Raw genomic sequence first — 17,949 nt, forward strand, 5'->3', positions numbered from 1 at the left:
ATGCATTTTAATTAACCTTCCTTCTTTATAATTTATTCTAAACAGGTTGCTTGGATAAAATCTGTGTTTGGTTAGTTCCTCTTTTACTAACATTTAATAAATAGTTGAAAAAAATTACATGAAAATGGTTTTGAAAGTATAAGAATAATAACTATTAAACTAAACCTGAAAAGACTTGATTGTTTAGCATTCATGTAGCACCATCAGACTTCCAACCTATCTTAAAAGTCACCACTGTTCCTTGAAGCAACACTCTCTGGATTGGATTTGAGGATTGTCTCTATTGTATGAGTGAGGTTCTAAGACAAAGATATTAAAATATTGGCTCTTGTCATAAGGTCATCTGAGGTGAGAAAACTTTTTGTTGTTTTTTTTTTTGAGATGGAGTCTCACTCTGTCGCCCAGGCTGAAGTGCAGTGGAGCGACCTCAGCTCACTGCAATCTCCACCTCCCGGGTTCCAGCAATTCTCCTGCCTCAGCCTCCCAAGTAGCTGGGATTACAGGCACCCATCACCACGCCCAGCTAATTTTTGTAGAGATGGGGTTTCGCCACATTGGTGAGGCTGGTCTTGAATTCCCGATCTCAAGCAATCCACCTGCCCCAGCCTTCCAAAGAGCTGGGATTACAGGTGTGAGCCATCACACCCGGCCTTTTTTTTTTTTTGAGACAAGGTCTCACTCTGTCACCCCAGGCTGGAGTGCAGTGGCGTGATCCCGGCTCACTGCAACCTCCACCTCCTGAGTTTGAGTAATCCTCATGCTTAAGCCTCCCAAGTAGCTGGGATTACAGGTGCGTGCCACCATGCCTGGCTCATTTTTTGTACTTTTAGTAGAGACAGGGTTTCACTATGTTGGCCAGGCTGGTCTCTAACTCCTGACCTCAAATGATCTGCCTACCTAAGCCTCCCAAAGTGCTGGGATTACAGGCCTGAGGTACTGCACTTAGCAGGGGGATTAGAAATTTGTTAATTGATCACTATCAAACTGGAACACTGGGATGCTATAGCAAAGTACCATTTTACTTAAATATTTTAAGCACAATCAAGATTTTGATTTAAGGCTGGACGATGTGGTTCACACCTATAATCCCAGCACTTTGGGAGGCCAAGGAGGCAGGTGGATCACCTGAGGTCAGGAGTTTGAGATCAGCCTGGCCAACATGATGAAACCCCATCTCTACTAAAAATACAGAAATTAGCCAAGGTGTGGTTGCAGGCACCTGTAATCCCAGCTACTCAGGAGGCTGAGGCACGAGAATTACCTGAACCCGGGAGGCGGAGGTCACAGTGAGCCAAGATGGTGCCCGCTGCACTCTAACTTGGGTGACAGAGTGAGACATTGTCTCAAAAAAAAAAAAAAAAAAGATTTTGGTTTACCAGAAACTTTTAATCAATCAACGCTTGAAGTTCAAAGTGAACTCTCTCTTAATGTTCCAAGGCCAAGGTCTTTGATATTTCTTAAGAAACAAATTTCTCGGCCTGGTGCAGTGGCTCACGCCTGTAATCCCTGCACTTGAGAAGGCTGAGGTGGGTGGGTCACCTGAGATCAGGAGTTCAAGACCAGCCTGGCCAACATGGTGAAACTCCATCTCTACTAAAAATAAATTAGTCGGCCGAGCGCGGTGGCTCAAGCCTGTAATCCCAGCACTTTGGGAGGCCGAGGCGGGCGGATCACGAGGTCAGGAAATCGAGACCATCCTGGCTAATACAGTGAAACCCCGTCTCTACTAAAAATTCAAAAAATTAGCCAGGCGTGGTGGCGGGCGCCTGTAGTCCCAGCTACTCGGAGGCTGAGGCGGAAGAATGGCATGAACCCAGGAGGCGGACCTTGCAGTGAGCCGAGATTGCGCCACTGCACTCCAGCCTGGGCAACACAGCCAGACTCCGTCTCAAAATAAATAAATAAAATAAATAAATAAATAAATAAAAGGCATGGTGGTACACATCTGTAATCCCAGCTACTCCAGAGGCTGAGGCACAAGAATCACTTGAACCTGGGAGATGGAGGTTGTAGTGAGCCATTTCTGGGTGCAGTGGCTCACGCCTATAATCCTAGCACTTTGGGAGGCCGAGGCGGGCAGATGATAAGGTCAGGAGATCGAGCCCATCCTGGCTTCACACAGTGAAACCCCATCTCTACTAAAAACACAAAAAATTCGCTGGGCATGGTGGCGGGCGCCTGTAGTCCCAGCTACTCAGGAGGCTGAGGCAGGTGAATCACTTGAACCTGGGAGGCAGGGGTTGCAGTGAGCTGAGATCGCACCACTGCACTCCAGCCTGGGCAACAGAGTGAGACTCCGTCTCAAAAAATAAAAATAAATAAATAAATAATAAATAAATACATAAAAGTAAAATGTATACTAAAAAACTACAAGGCCAAGTGGGTAGAAATGGATGTATACCATAGTAAGGTATAGTATCATTTGAAGGTAGACTGTGGTAAGTTAAAAACATGTGCTACAAACCTAAAGCAACCTATAAAATAACCTAAGTAGAAATTATAGCTAATAAGCCAGCAAAAGGAATCATTATAAAGCAAAAAAAAAAAAAAAGGGAAAGACAGACTACCAATGAGATCAAGTCCTTAGCTGACAGAGCCAGCAAGAAAATAAACAGTATAAAGACAAGAAAAAAATAAATAAGCATCCTATTTAAAAATTCAACATTTAAGTCGCTTTTTTCATATAACAATAAGAATGTATTTTCAGCAAATTAACTAGAAAACTAATGAAACGTCTAATACAATCTTGGAGTTGATGACTGACAAAGCCCTTGCTTCTACAAAATAATGCAAAAAGAATTTCATACTTTGAAAGCCAGCACTGGTAACTACAAAGTCCCATTTTCCAGTATGATTAGACAATGGTTAGAAATATCTCACTCAACATCAAAAAAAAAAAAAAAAAAAAAAGCCACAGCATCATTTTACCTAATAGGATTAGAAAAAGAAAATTCTCTTTTGTCCATATTATCAAAGAGCAAGGCCAGGCCCAATGGCTCACGCCTGTATTCCCAACACTTTGGGAGGCTGAGGCAGATGGATCACTTGAGGTCAGGATTTGGAGACCAGCCTGGTCAACATGGTGAAAACCCATCTCTACTAAAATTACAAAAATTAGACAGGCATGGTGCTGCATGCCTGTAATCCCAGCTACATGAGAGGCTGAGGCAGGAGAATCGTTTGAATCCTGGAGGCAGAGGTTGCAGTGAGCCAAGATGGCGCCACTGCACTCCAGCCTGAGCGACAGAGTGAGACTCTGTCTCCAAAAAAAAAGCAAAAAAACTTTATCTTTTAATTATTTTGTTATATAACCAGAACTACAGAAACTTATTAAAAACTATGTGAATATCACAAACCTGTACACCATTGGTCCCATTTTACAGAGGTCCCTTTCAGCCCTAACATCGTGGGGACCAGCAGCTAAACAAAGCAGTCTCCCTGTGTGTAATGAAGGGCAGAATGTGGCCTACTTCAGGCCAGTCATTTACCAGATATTATTCCAGATACTGCTCATAAGACAATCTGAGGCCTGATGAAGGCCCCTCCTTCACCCACATGAGAATGTTCAGGATGCTAACTCCTAACTGATACAGGAGACTCAAAAGCAAGGAACACCAAACAGTGCAGATGTAGGAGGCAAGGCTTCCTGAGAGACAGCTGGCTCAAGGCAAACTGAATGGAGGCAGTCAATTACCATAATCAATGGAACACACCCCTCCTATCTTTATTCAAAGTAGGACTAACCAAGATGATGAATCATCAGCTCAGTGGCTTGTTTTAACTCCTAGCAGACTGTTCACTGCTCCACATACATCTATGCCTCATCTAGAGCATCTGAATTGAAATCATAAAGCTTCACTGTGCATACCACCATATCTGTTTTATCAGCTCTAACTTAGCTATCATGTCACACATTCCCATAGGCCCCTGCTGTTCCCCATCTGCAGTATCATCCTCTTTAACTGTGTGTTCATTTTCTGCCTTACACATTAGGCTATACGCTACACAAGGGCATGAGCTGACTGCCTTTCTTGTCCATTGTCACCAGTGAGCAAGCCTCGCATGGTGCCTGGCACATATTATAAACACATTAAGTACTAGATAAATAAATAAAGGAAATCTTGACTAGCAGAGCAGGCTCAAAATATCTGCAGACAGTGAAACAAGAGACAGAAACCAAGCCTTGAAATCACTGAAGAGTAAAGAACTTAACATCTGTCAGATTTTTCTGGGAATCAAGGTAGGGAACAAGAACATATGAGAAAACGTGTACATACAGAGAACTAAGATGCTCTGATATGCCAACTTCAAACTGGAATGGCCCTAGAATTTGAGTCATGCCCTAGCAGGTGAATGAATACACCCAACGAATTTTGTCACTTAAATGTACACACTCAACCTTAGGCAATATTCAGTGTCTAACCTGGGATCTCCAACAAATTATTAAGTACCTTGATGCACAGCCCTAACGCAGATAATAGTCAGTCTTTGACATACCTCTCAAAATTGAATAGTCATAAAACTACACACCAATTACATAAAGAGTCTCAGAAAAACTCATGGAGGGAAGGGCTCTGGTAGTCAACAGCATTCTGTCACTGTCATAGCAGGTACGAAGAATGAAAGCTCTTCAGTGTAAGAATTTTCAAAAAGTAAACTATTACTTAATTTAATTTTATGTAATCTGAATGTAGTAAGGCCCTAACAAAAGGTATCACAAAAAAACTTAAGAATAAAATATAAGAAAAATACTCTGAAAAGCACACTTGAAACAAATGAGCAAACTTATTCCCCCAAAACACATAGCAAATCATTAATTGGGATATAACCTTCTGACCAAAGATAACATATTTTGCTTTTTTTTAAAAAAAATCCAGGCAAGTCAATAGCTTCTGCTTGAAATAAAGGAAAACTGCAGTCTAGCATCACATGGTAAACAGCTGGCTATTATACAAGGGAATTCCCCCCAAAAATAGAAGGAAAAACTAGTTTGGCCTCGTTCCTAATACCAGTGACCTTGCTGATAGTGAATAGTTTGTCTTCATAGTGATAACAAAGAAACTGTATTCATATTTTTAAAAATGACTTAAGGCGAGGTGCAGTGGCTCACGCCTGTAATCCCAGCACTTTGGGAGGCCGAGACGGGCGGATCACCTGAGGTAAGGAGTTCGAGACTAGCCCTGCCAACATAGCGAAACCCCATCTCTACTAAAAATGCAAAAATTAGCTGGGCGTGGTGCCTCACACCAGTAATCTCAGCTACTTGGGAGGCTGAAGCAGGAGAATCACTTGAACCCAGGAGGTGGAAGTTGCAGTGAGCCGAGACTGTGCCACTGCACTCCAGCCTGGGCGACAGAGTGAGACTCCATCTCAAAAAATAAATAAATAAACTCACAGTAATGACTAATAATAAGAGTGGGGAAGATAAAGGATTCAGGGACACAAAACTTCCAACTGCTTTTCCCTCATCCAGACAGTCACCCAGGGTCATCAGAACCAAGTGTTTGGTTACACTAAAGAGAAATAAGAAAACCCAAAAAGATAAACTCCCCCTCCTTTCTCCCTTCTGTGGGTGACTTCAGGTGCAGTTCCAGCAACATCATGCCTATCAATTGGTGAAGAGGTAACAAATGTGGTACAACCATAGGCTAAAATTCAGCAACAAAAAGGAACAAAGAACCACACGGCTACATGGTCGAACCTCAAACATTAAACATAGGAGACCACACATTGTAGGATTCCATTTATACGAAATATTCCAAAAAGGCAAATTAATACTGACAGATGAGTGGTTGCCTGGGGTTCTGGGTTGGAATGGGGATTAACTGTAAATCAGGAGGAGGAATCTTATTGGCATGATCAAAGGGTTCCAATATTGATTTGTGGTGATGGTTGTGCCACTCAGTAAATTTACTAAATATCACTGCAACGTAAGCTTGAACTGGGTTAATTTCATAGTACAGAATATATACCTCAATAAAGCTGCTTTAAAAAAAAATACTGCTGAACAAACTCCTCTATCTCTCAAAGATTTGTTCAAAGCAGCAGCCAGCATGGTAATTAATACATATCATGGCACTGCTTGGCATCTTGCCCCACTTTCCTTCTTCCTCATCCTCGTCTCCCTCGGCTTGCACCTCCCAAATTAAGTATCTCTGACAGAGGTCATGTAGTAAGGTCACAGAGGTTACGCACTGCTTACCCTTGTTTTCATCTTTTATTTTTTGTTATTGTTATTGTTTTGCTGGTATTATTATTGTTCTGGAAGAAAAGAAACAAACACCTCAGCAAAACCCTAAGTCCAAAATCAAAGACACAACTTTTGGTTAAACATGGTGGACTGATCACATGAGTTATTAAGAATTAATTCCCATAAAAATGATTTTAAAGTAAACAAAAGAATAAAGAGATAAAGGGGAAGACAGGTAGTAGAGATCATTTCTATTAGATTTTGACAGCTAAAAAGTGGATGGTGAGAGGCCGAGGTAGGCAGACCACTTGAGTCCAGTAACCTGGGCAAGATGGTCAAATACCATCTCTACTAAAAATTTAAAAAATTTGCTGGACATGGTGGTGCACACCCGTAGACCCAGCTATTCAAGAGGCTGATGTGGGAAGTTCGCTTGAGCCCAGGAGATCGAGGCTGCGGTGAGCTGTGATCACACCACTGTACTCCAAAAGACACAAACAGACAGGCAGTCCAGGGGCAGTCGCTCATGCCTGTAATCCAAGCACTATGGGATGCCCAGGCAGGGGGATCACCTGAGGTCAGGAATTCGAGAACATCCTGGCCAACAGAGTCAAACCCCATTTCTACTAAATGTACAAATATTAGCCAAGCATGGTGGTCCGCACCTGTAGTCCCAGCGACTTGGGAGGCTGACGCAGGAGAATCGCTTGAACCCACAAGGCAGAGGCTGCAGTAAGCCAAGAGGGCATCACTGTACTCCAGCCTAGACAACAGTAAGAGTCTGTCTCCAAAAAAAAAAAAACAACAACAACACAAAAAAGACAAAATACCACCTAAGTGCCTATTAAGGATGTCAAAAAGAAGTGAGACAGTTGGACCTACCAAACCCTGAGAAGGTCATCATTTGGAATAAATCAATACCAAGTGAGGTGCAAGGCCAAAATCAGAACTGATCAAAGTTTGCATATTTAGTGGTTGAAATCCCCAAGTCCCCTTTCTCTGCCTTACACAGTCTGGTAACTGTCTCACATCACTCCATACCCACAGGAAACCAGAGATTTAGTCCCTAAAGAAATCGAAAGCAGTTATGTTCCAGACAAGAAGAGATGAGACAGTGATAAGAAAAAGGGATTTTCGGTCATACAAGGACCTAAAACCTTAATACCCAAACACCCTTTCTTTTAAAACTACTAGAGGATGTGCTTCAGGAAAATATGATAGTAAACCAAAAAGGAAGACGGTAGTATCCAGGAAACAGACGTTCCAGAACAATAGCTACATGCCAGGCCCAGGGGCAACCATACCTGCGCAGCTACGAGGAAAACTCCAGGGAGAAAAAATTGAAATCAACAAGGTTATCTGCAACAATAAATTATCTGATGTGTGGTGTTAAATTAAGCATTTGGAAAATGTGATAAAGACTAACCTTTGCTAGGCATTTGTTATACCTTTTAGGGTATCTGAGGGGGAAGGCGATGATAGGTACAAAGAAAACTAAGCCAAGGAAAAACTAAAAGTGATGTGGGGGCAGGGGTGTTGTTTAAAAAGGAAATGTAATCACATGAGACTGTTTAGCTCACATATAAATGGTATTTACATAGTCATGATAAAAGAAACAACTACCACTTTAGCCCAAAATTACGGCATGCCCACTTAAGGGAGGTGGCAAGTATAGGAGTTAAATATTCAACTATTATTGAACTAAGAGTAGTTCAATAAGTACAACTACTGCTAGAGGAAGTCAATAAATGTATAAAACTGATAAATGAATAGCCATATAAGTACATAATTTAGAAATATAGCAATAAATTTCAGATGTAGCAGCTAAAAGCACTGAAAACAGGTGCTTCTGGAGAACAGGATGACTCCGACTTTTGGTATAAGCACTTTAGTATCATTTAATTAATAACTATGGATTCATAACTGGTAAGTTAAGGCCCTATTTATCATATAAAGGATTGTTTAAAGTTATAATGTAAAAGTGTTTTTCTCTCATTTATTCGAATTTAATAGGATAACTTGTTCATATTTAGCCATATCTGAGACAGTTCCAAAGCACAGGGGTCAAAGATGTTTTGGCACTTAGGCACAAAGCTGTAAGCAGCACCTGTTCTAGCTCCCCAATGTTCAAAGGGTTGGAAAACCAACTACTGGGCACAAACAACAGTCCTCAATTCTCCAGCTCACTAAAACACCAACCACCCAGAGCTCACTAAGAGCCCTGCTACAAATTCAATCCTGCCAGTTCAGTGCTCCTCAAAGTTTGGTCTGCCGACCACGGCAAGTTCATTTCTGAAATTAAAAGTATATAAAAACTTTATCACCTGAGTTTCTTATGCTTTTTTAAAAAGAAAACAAAAACAAAAACTTTTACAGCAATTTGACAGAGTAAAAATGTCTTTTGATTCTACAAGTTAAAAAAGTAGACTGATATTCTATATGTCTACCTTTTCATTTCACTTTTCTCGTCATTTGTTTTTACTGTAAAGCACAGAGAAGCCCTGCTGAGGCTGAGCCACTTAAAATGAACACATTGCAGTATGTGCCCTCTCCACGTGTTGGAGCATTCACCGTGTCTGAACACAAGTGTGCAGGGTTGGGGACCCAGGGAGATGCAGACAACACAGAATGTACGACTGACATTCCACATCTGGCATTTTGTGTCCATCCTCCTGTATTTCTTGAGTTCCATAAGGGTGGATGTATCATCTGCTTCATTTACCACTGTGTATCTAACTCTGAGAACAGGGCCCAGCACACATCCACAGTATCTGCATGAAACCAACCTTACATGGTTAATCGTTTTTCACTTTTGTCTCCCCAGTTTAGTTATACCTAATGCTATCTAGACATCAAAGTTTCTCAGAGTCCAGTTTTTAAAACTTGGGATGTCCTAAAACTCAGCATTGTCATCTTTCCTTAGAGATTCTTACAGAAAAAAACTACCTCCCAATGAATCACTTTATTAATTACTCAACCCAAGAGGCAGCTTCTCTTCTGAGTTAATACTCACCAACTCTTATTACTGAACAAGCTCCATAACAAAGCAACAAATTCTGTTTGGTGAGCAGTGATATGACATTATAAAACCTAAGAACCACTGCTGCCACAATGGTCACTAGTAATAAACCTAAGATTACCTTGGCCTTCTCCATTTTCTTCCTAGTCATCTTTCCGTATGTCTAAAAACTTTACTCTGACTCAAGTTCGAGACCAGCCTGGCCAATATGGTGAAACCCCATCTCTACTAAAAATACAAAAATTAGCCAGGCGTGGCGCGTACCTGGCGTCCCAGCTACTCAGGAGAATCGCTTCAACCTGGGAGGAGGAGGTTGCAGTGAGCCGAGATCGCGCCACTGCACTCCAGCCGGGGCGACAGAGCCAGATGCTGTCTCAAAAAAAAAAAAAAAAAAAAAAAGTGTGTGTGTGGGGGGGTATGTGTGTGTGTGTGTATGTATGTGTGTGTGTATATATATATATAAAATATTGGTTAAGGAAAAAGGCAAAATACTTGTTTGCAGCTAGGCAATGAATATACACTTATCACCAAGTTTCAAGCAGTAAGGAGTTAAAAACCCATCGGCAGCAGGGTTTTGTTTGGTGGTTGGATTTTCTGTAGAGCTTTTGATATTTCTGAGTTAGCAAAACAGTTTTTGAAAGTTTGGGATTGAAACTCGAAGAGAGCCACACAGGGCTTACTCAACAGGGCTGGCTTCCTCCCACCTTGCCCAAGTCCAGAATCCTCCAGCATGAAGGAAATCTATGTCTCAGAACAAGCCTGAACATGCCTCTCAGTGGCAGATCAGCTGACACAATCTCCTCCTAATGAAAACATCTAGTTCTACAGAATTCATTTTGCCCCACTGGGTGTCCTTACCTCCAATTAAGAACAAGGCCTGCTCACTTAAAAGATAACACTTAAGAGAATCCCTCACAAAAGTTTAAGTACTTGCTCCAAAATGTTAATTTTTTTTCTTTTTTTAAAGAGGAGACTGGCTCTGTCTCCGAGGCCGGAGTGCAGTGGCGTGATCTCGGCTCACTTCAATCTCCACCTCCTGGGGAAGTTCAAGCAATTCTTCTGCCTCAGCCTCTGGAGTAGCTGGGACTAGAGGCACACACTACCGCGCCTGGCTAATTTTTCTATTTTCAGTAGAGATGGGTTTTCACCATATTGGCAGGCCGGTCTTGAACTCCTGACTTTATAATCCGCCCTCCTCGGCTTCCCAAAATGCTGCGATTACAGGTGTGAGCCACTGCGCCTGGCCCCTAATGATTTTTAAAAGCCAGATAATCTATATGGCTCTTTACCACTGAGCAATCGAAAGCAATTTTAGCACTTTAACCCCCCCCCCCCCCCCCTTTTTTTTTTTTTTTTTTTTTGAGAGAGTCTCATTCTGTTGCCCAGGCTGGATTGCAATGCCATGATCTCAACTCACTGCAACCTCCGCCTCCTAGGTTCAAGTGATTCTCCTGCCTCAGTCTCCCAAGTAGCTGGGATTACAGGCATACACCACCATACCCGGCTAATTTTTTTATTTTTTTAGTAGAGACGGGGTTTTGCCATGTTGGCCAGGCTGGTCTCCAACTCCTGACCTCAGGTGATCCACCCACCTCGGCCTCCCAAAGTGCTGGGAATCCCAAGTCTCCTCCTAATACCGTGGGCAAACAGTGTACCCACTTAAAGGGACATACCAAAGCCTGCAGAGAACGAGTGAATTTAACAAGTGAAATCCAGCAAAGAGTAATGCCCGAGTATCCACCCAACCGCTCCTCCTCTCTACCACCACAGTCACTATCCTGCCTCGGCCTTCACCTCCTGTCACTAAACCACTGCCCAAGGCCAAACATCTTACCAGCTCCTTCCCAACACACATCTGGATCAAGTCCCCTACTCTCAGGGATCCCCAATTCCAACAAAATCTTTCAGTGGCTCCTCAACGCTTAAAGATGTCTCCCCTCAAGTCCAAATAATATCTCCTTGAAATTCCCACTACTCCCTAACCTTTCTAGCATTCCCAAAGGTCACTCTTAGCCCTCTGCCACACACAAACACCCCTCCCCTCCCTTTCTTCAATAAATGAGGGATCTACCATTAGCACAGTGTCAAACAGGTGTGGAATGAGCAAACTCTTAGCATTAGCTCCCCTAACCATCAAGGTCTTTGGGCCTAGGGTACCCTCGTCCTCAACCTCCAAGGTCCACATTATACCCTTCCTCCAATGACAAGGTCAGAATGGGTCAGTCTTCCGTAAAGTCTATGGTCCCTCCTTTGAGTGAACCTTGATTTCAGACATTTCACCGGCTGGATTCTAAACTCCCTGACTTCCACGTTACTGTTACTGGATTTCCCCTCTGTCAGTCCTTCTGAGACTCAGAATTGTCCTCAGGCTGGCCATCTTCTTTTTCTTTTTCTTTTTTTTCTTGAGACGGAGTTTCACTCTTGTTCCTAGGCTGGAGTGCAATGGCACAATCTCGGCTCACTGCAACCTCTGCCTCCCGGGTTCAAGTGATTCTCCTGTCTCAGTCTCCTGAGTAGCTGGGATTACAGGCACCCGCCACTACACCTGCCTAATTTTTCCGTATTTTTAGTAGAGACAGGGTTTCACCATGTTGGCCAGGCTGGTCTCGAACTCCTGACCTCAGGTGATCCACCCACCTGGGCCTCTCAAAGTGCTGGGATTACAAGCGTGAACCACCGCGCCCAGCTGGCAGTCTTTTATTCAAGACATTTGGAACACCAGCCATCATATGCTCACAAAATGCAAAATAACAACAGTAGTTACTCCAAGAAAAACACAAAAATGGTCAAATAAATATTTAAAATAACAATAAGGCCGGGTGCAGTGGCTCATGCCTGTATACAACCCCAGCATTTTGGGAGGCCGAGGCGTGCAGATCACTTGAGGCCAGGAGTTCAAAACCAGCCTAGCCAACATGGTGAAACCCCATCTCTATATACAAAAATTAGCTGGGCGTGACAGCACGCACCTGTAATCCCGGCTACTCAGGAGGCTGACGCAGCAGAATCACTTGAACCCGGGAGGCGGAGGTTACAGTGAGTGGAGACGGTGCCTCTGCACTCCATGCTGGGCAACAGAGCAAACCTCTGTCTCAAAATAAAATAACAATAAAATCCAAAATAACAGGAAACAAACTTGATTTACTTCTGGTTTTAATTTTTCACACTATCATTGTCCTCACTGATCGTACCAGACACTTCTTTTATAAATATATGGTATTCTGAATGTAAACTTGAGAAGAGAAAATTTATAATCTTAAGTTTATGAGTATCCTTCTCTCAAAAACCTAAGGGTGAAAATAATTTCTCTAAACAGAATATACCCTGTTTTTTACCTCCCTCTTTTAAGATGAAGTTACAGACTGTTCAACTATACCAGACCATTTACCACTGTTGTCAGAGATACACAAAATTAGAAGTCATCCCCAAAAAACTGGATCAAGTCCCCTACTCTCAGGGATCCCCAATTCCAACAAAATCTTTCAGTGGCTCCTCACTGCTTAAAGAGGATGTCTGTCCTGAAGTCCAAGTAACATCTCCTTGAAATTCCCACTACTCCCTAACCTTTCTAGCCTTCCCATAGGTCACTCTTAGCCCTACTGCCACACACAAACCCCTCCCCTCCCTTTCTTCAATAAATGAGGGGTCTACCATTAGCACAGTTTTGCAGCGGAGTCATTCGCCCCAAAAAAAGCTATTTCATACGACATATCAAATCTCGGAAAACTCTCTTTTCCACTCATTCGCTTCATGTATATATAGCTGCCTCAAAATAAGCAACCTCTGCGCTAATGAAAAATAGAAAATGACACTAAAATAAATTAGGACCACTTGTTGTTCAACTTACAGATTTTTTTACCTAAAATTATGTTTAAAAATAAAGACCTTTTTATAAATAACAATTCAGCAACAAAAAAAATTTTCGAATTCATCCTAAAGGATTTTTAGCAGCAATAAACAAACTCTAGAGTGTTAATAATCTAATCCCAAAGCTACCACAAGCAAATCATACCAACAAAAATCCTAAATGAACTCCTATGCATAATGGTAAATGGTTCTAGAAATTAAATACTTAAAAAGAGGAAAAAAGAGATGTTCTGCTATTTTCACCACCTCTAAGACTGAAGTTCCCAGTATCCGCTTGTAAACATTAAAGAACTTGTTGTTATAGTAAAAAAGACGTGTATAGTAAAAAAATTTTCCTGATGTATGAGACAATCAGGAAAATGTTAACAGCAAATATAAGACATTTTTCCAAGTGTGATAACAACAATGTGATTGTGTAAAAAAGAAATATTCTGAAGTATTTATGGCTGAAATGGCATTTGGGGTTTACATTAAGATAAAGGAGGAGAAGAAGAATACAGATGAGACAAGATTAGTCATGTGCTGATAAACCGAGCTCTCTAGTCTTTATGTTTCAAGTTTTCCATAATAATATAAAAATGTAACTGCTTATGAGCAAAATCTCAGGCACTATTTTGTTCTGGACCGTAGGCAACTTTTGCATGGATTTTATTCCTTAGGTTTGCATAATTACAGAAATTCTCAACTGCACAGACTTTGTAGTCAGAGAGCTATGTTTGCTGAGCACTATGTTTGACAAGTATTTGGGATGCCAGTATCCCAAATACTTGTCAAACATAGTGCTCAGCAAACCTAGTTCAAAAGCTTGGGAGGGTTGGGGGAAATGGAACTAAAAAGGCAATGAGGAGAAATAACAATGAACTTGACTAAACTCTTACCATAAACAGCTCCCACCTCTTAAAACCAATAAAGACAAACTGGGGTTTCATTCTTTCTTTTTTCTTAAGGTTTAAAGACTATATTACCTTCTGGCTTACTTCTCTGCCCTTAACATCCATGCTGACCAAATAAGACAAACAATCCAACTACTGTGTAACCAGGTCAAAAACAAGCTCTGGCTAATTCACTTGGAAGCCTACAATCACCACTTAGATTTGGCGAGAAAAAAACTGGGTTAGAAAAAAACTGACTGATGCTTAAACAAACAACAGACCGGGGAGAATGTCCTTTAGCCAGTTACCAACCACTCAGTGAGTTGCAACACCATCTTTTCCAAAATTTTCCAAAGCCTTCCAAATTCAGTTGAGCCCGGCAAGCTGAGTTAACAGGGCTCTCTTTCAAATTCAAAAATCTGGCCCCGGCCCCAAGAGTTAACCAACAAAACACAAGCTAATACACTTGAGATCACCTAAGAATACTGACCCAAGTTCGGACCACAGTCCAGTAAGTACACTGCCCAGGCTAGAAGTCTGGGCTGAGGAGAGGCGTTCAAGTGATAGATAAACTCTACTCACAAAGCAGAAAAGAGACAGACAATAAGATCCACACTTAATCTAGCCTAAGAAAACGTCTACAGTCAGCTTCCAACCCCCCCCAACTCCACCCATTTTTAATGAGACAATGACAATTCTTCATGGTGAACCACAAAGCCCTGCTTCCCTAACCTTGTACCGACTCTAACAGAACACTCCCCCAGTGCAGATGAAAGTTTTAGAAAACGTTCAGTCATGAGAAACAAATCAAGACACGAAGAATTTAACATTCCGTTCTGAATTTTCAAGGCCTGTGCCTCCATTCCCTACAGCTCTTTCATCATCTCTAGACTGTACAATGGATAAAATGAACACTGTTAGTCACATCAGGTGTCAGCTACTCAGCGCAGACTCAGTCTCCAGATTTGCTAGTTTCATTTATTGTTGGGGTGGAGGGTGGGTGTTAAAATTTTTTAAAAAGATAAAAGACCTGGGTGGGTGTGAAACCAGGGCATCCTCTATATTCTCTTCGCTCTTCGTCATTTCTGTTTCAATTACACAGCTGTCAAACAGGTTATTCCTGGAATTCAGATTTTATAATCCCCACACTGTAATTCTTCCTGCTCCTGTTGCCCAAACACACACTGCTCCCTGCTTCCCCAAAAGACGTATCCATCAATAGAAAGGATGACAACCACAGGTATAAAGTATTCCCAGGTAACGCCAAACTCCCCACCTTGAGCAACTGGCAAGCACTGAGTGGAGGCTGAAACATGATGACAATTTTCACGATGGCCAAAGCAGTGGTTTAGGATCGTCAGAGGCAAGGCCCGCCTCCACTGTATTTTAATTTACACACAAACTCAGGAGGCCAGATTCGGGGGGGGAAAAAGAGAAAATTCAGTTGTCTTATCTTTAAAAAACGCTTTTCCATTTTTTTGAAGATAAAGTGCATGCCTAAGAGTGTAGCTTATTTCCTTATCTCAAAGCCAGGAAATGAGGTCTTTTAAGGCCAGTCTGAATATAAACTCGGTGTGCAAAAACAGAGGGACTGCAAGGCGAAACCCCTCTCCCAACTTTGGCCAAGCGGCGTGGCCTCCAGTCAGCAGAATGTTTATCACCCTCTCCTCTCCCCCAACAAGAAGTTTCCACATGCCACGGGAAACAAAGACGGCGCCCACACCGACCTTATAGACTTGTCCATAGGTGCCATTTCCAACCACTTCCACCAGCTCAAAAATCCCAGCAGGATCCTGGAGAGGAAGGAGGGGAGGGGTTATCATTTAAAAGAAGTCAAAAAATGAATAAATCAAGCGGGGCAGTTGGAGAGAAAGGGCGGTGACAAAAGAGGTGGGTTTCGCCCCGCGCGGTCCCCCGGCGCCCGGGGGTCGCGCGGCGGGCTCGGGGCGTGGGGGCGGCGGAGGGTAGCGCCCGCCCCGCACCAGCCCGCACAGGCAGACAAAGGGGCCGCCGCGCCCGCGGCTCTGCCCACGGCGGCGCCCGAGCGCCCGGCCGACCAGGGCGCGGCCCCGGCTGCCAGCTGCCGGCTGCCCGCTCCCCGCGCGCCCGCTCGCGGGCCCACTCACCCGCAGGGAGGAGAGATCGATGTCCACCAGACTTTTTGCAGGGGAGTCGTTCGCCATTTTCCCTTTTTGCCACCAAAAAACAGATAAGAATAAAGGTCTGTCGCTCTGTGTATCTCAGCCGCAGACCAGGCCGCCGACGGCGCTCCTCGCGCGGCAGCCGGGCCGGCCCGGGACTCTCCTCGCGGGGCCGGGGGCGGCGGCAGCGGGCTCGGCTGCGCTCTCGGGCCGCTCGGGGCTCTCGGCCGGCCGGGCCGCGCGGAGGGCGGACGGAGCGTGCGCGGGCGGCGGCGGCGCTCACACCATGGCGCGGGGCCGGCCGTCAGGCCCCCGGGCGTCGCCCGCCGCCTCAGGCCCCGGCGCCCGCGCCCCGCGCCGCGCGCCTTGAGGACGGGCCCGGAGCGTGGGGCCGCGGCGGCGCCGAGAGTTGAGCGAGTGAGCGCGAGGCAGCGAGACAAAGATAACCCGGGAGGCGGAGGCGGAGGCGGGGAGCGAGGTGGGGAGGGAGGGGGCGGCGGCAGCGCGGGAGGAGGAGAAACGGGACACCAAAAATATATTCTGAGGAGAGAGAAAACAGCTCCCCCTTTCCTCCTCAGGCAGGAAAAACCGGCGGAAACGCACTCACACCCCTACCCTGCCAGGGAGGGCGCGGGCCGAGGCGCCCGCGCGGCGTGAATATTCATCAGGGGTGGGGCCCGAACAATGGCCGGGCCGGCGGGCAGTGCGGGCAGCGGCCCCGACACGACGCCCGGCGCCCAGGGTACTGCCCCGGCGCTCGACCCCGCACTGCGCTCCCGAAAACAGCAGGAGTGGGGAGGAAACGGGCTGGGATTTCCCCGGGGAGGAGCTGCGGTGGAGAAACGCCCCTACCTCGCGCTAACAACAAATGACATGAAACTGAGCTGGACCGACGCTAAGAGGACAGGGACTCTCGTGTCTTCCAGGGCAAGGGTGTGTCCCGCCGGCCGCGCCCCGGCTCTAGAGGGACGTGAACCGGGTGTTGCCGCACGGAGGAGGGGCCTCCCTCCATCCTCGCCCCCTCCTCGCCCCACTTGCCCCATCCCCCACTCTCCCACCTCCTAGAGAGGGGACCCTGAAGTCCCTCGTTTCCGGCTTCCCTGCACGGTTTTCTTTTCCTTTCTCTGCTTTTGCATGCTAAATGTGTGATACGGTTGTGGTTGTAGTTGCGGGATCCGCTGAGCATCGCTGGGCTGCCCGGCCATATCCAAAACAGCTCCTGTAATTGCCTGGCGCTGCGCTCCTGGCTGCGCTCGGTAGGTGAGCACTGTGTTTGGGGCCCTTAGTACCGACCCGCGTTTTGCAACCTGGAGATCACTAAGAATCAACGAACAGGTTTCTTCCGGCAACCTCGGAAGCCAGTCGGTAGTTAGGCACTTTAATGCCAGTGAATCAACAGCCATTTATATCGCATTCCTCCACCGTCCAAAAACTTTCAGTGGTTCCCTGTTACCTGACAGGTGTTCTCAAAACGTGAGTGCTTCAGGCAAAGTGCCGATTGCCTGGCCCTGCCTCCCGAGTTCCCGTTTCAGGAGGTCTGCAATGGGCCTGAGAATGTGCGTGTGTAAGTTCTCAGTGTAGCTAACGTCGCTGTTACAGGGATCACTCGTTGACAACAGTGGCCTCCGGCTATTCATGATTGGATTTTCATAAACATAACCATCATCATCTACCAATTCTTATGCACATACTGTGTCTCCCCCAAACAAACGCGTTGTGCCAAGTGCTTTACACACAGCACTCTATTTACAGCCTTGAAGGAATGTTATCCTCCTTTTTGGTAAGGAAAGCCAAGTACTGAAAGATAAGGAATATGTCCGAATTCCTTAAAAGCCCAGCCTGGAAGTTGAGCAGGGATTT

General features: G+C 44.7%; 1 protein-coding gene across 26 annotated transcripts in view; it reads right to left on the reverse strand.

Annotated features, from left to right (window-relative positions):
- The window catches only part of MAP4K4 (mitogen-activated protein kinase kinase kinase kinase 4), a 192,588-nt gene extending 176,076 nt beyond the window's left edge, over positions 1 to 16,512 (reverse strand). For all 26 annotated transcript variants that reach the window (XM_023211368.1, XM_023211364.1, XM_026456411.1 and 23 more), the window contains exons 1-2: positions 16,075 to 16,512; positions 15,676 to 15,741 (exon numbers count right to left, since the gene is read on the reverse strand). In XM_023211368.1, the coding sequence (XP_023067136.1) occupies positions 15,676 to 15,741; positions 16,075 to 16,131 (123 nt within the window). In that variant the 5' untranslated portion in view covers positions 16,132 to 16,512. The remainder of the gene's footprint in view (positions 1 to 15,675; positions 15,742 to 16,074) is intronic.
- Positions 16,513 to 17,949: the final 1,437 nt, after the last annotated feature.

Source organism: Piliocolobus tephrosceles, chromosome 15 (assembly GCF_002776525.5).
Source record: "Piliocolobus tephrosceles isolate RC106 chromosome 15, ASM277652v3, whole genome shotgun sequence".
In the NCBI taxonomy this organism is placed as follows: Eukaryota; Metazoa; Chordata; class Mammalia; order Primates; family Cercopithecidae; genus Piliocolobus; species Piliocolobus tephrosceles.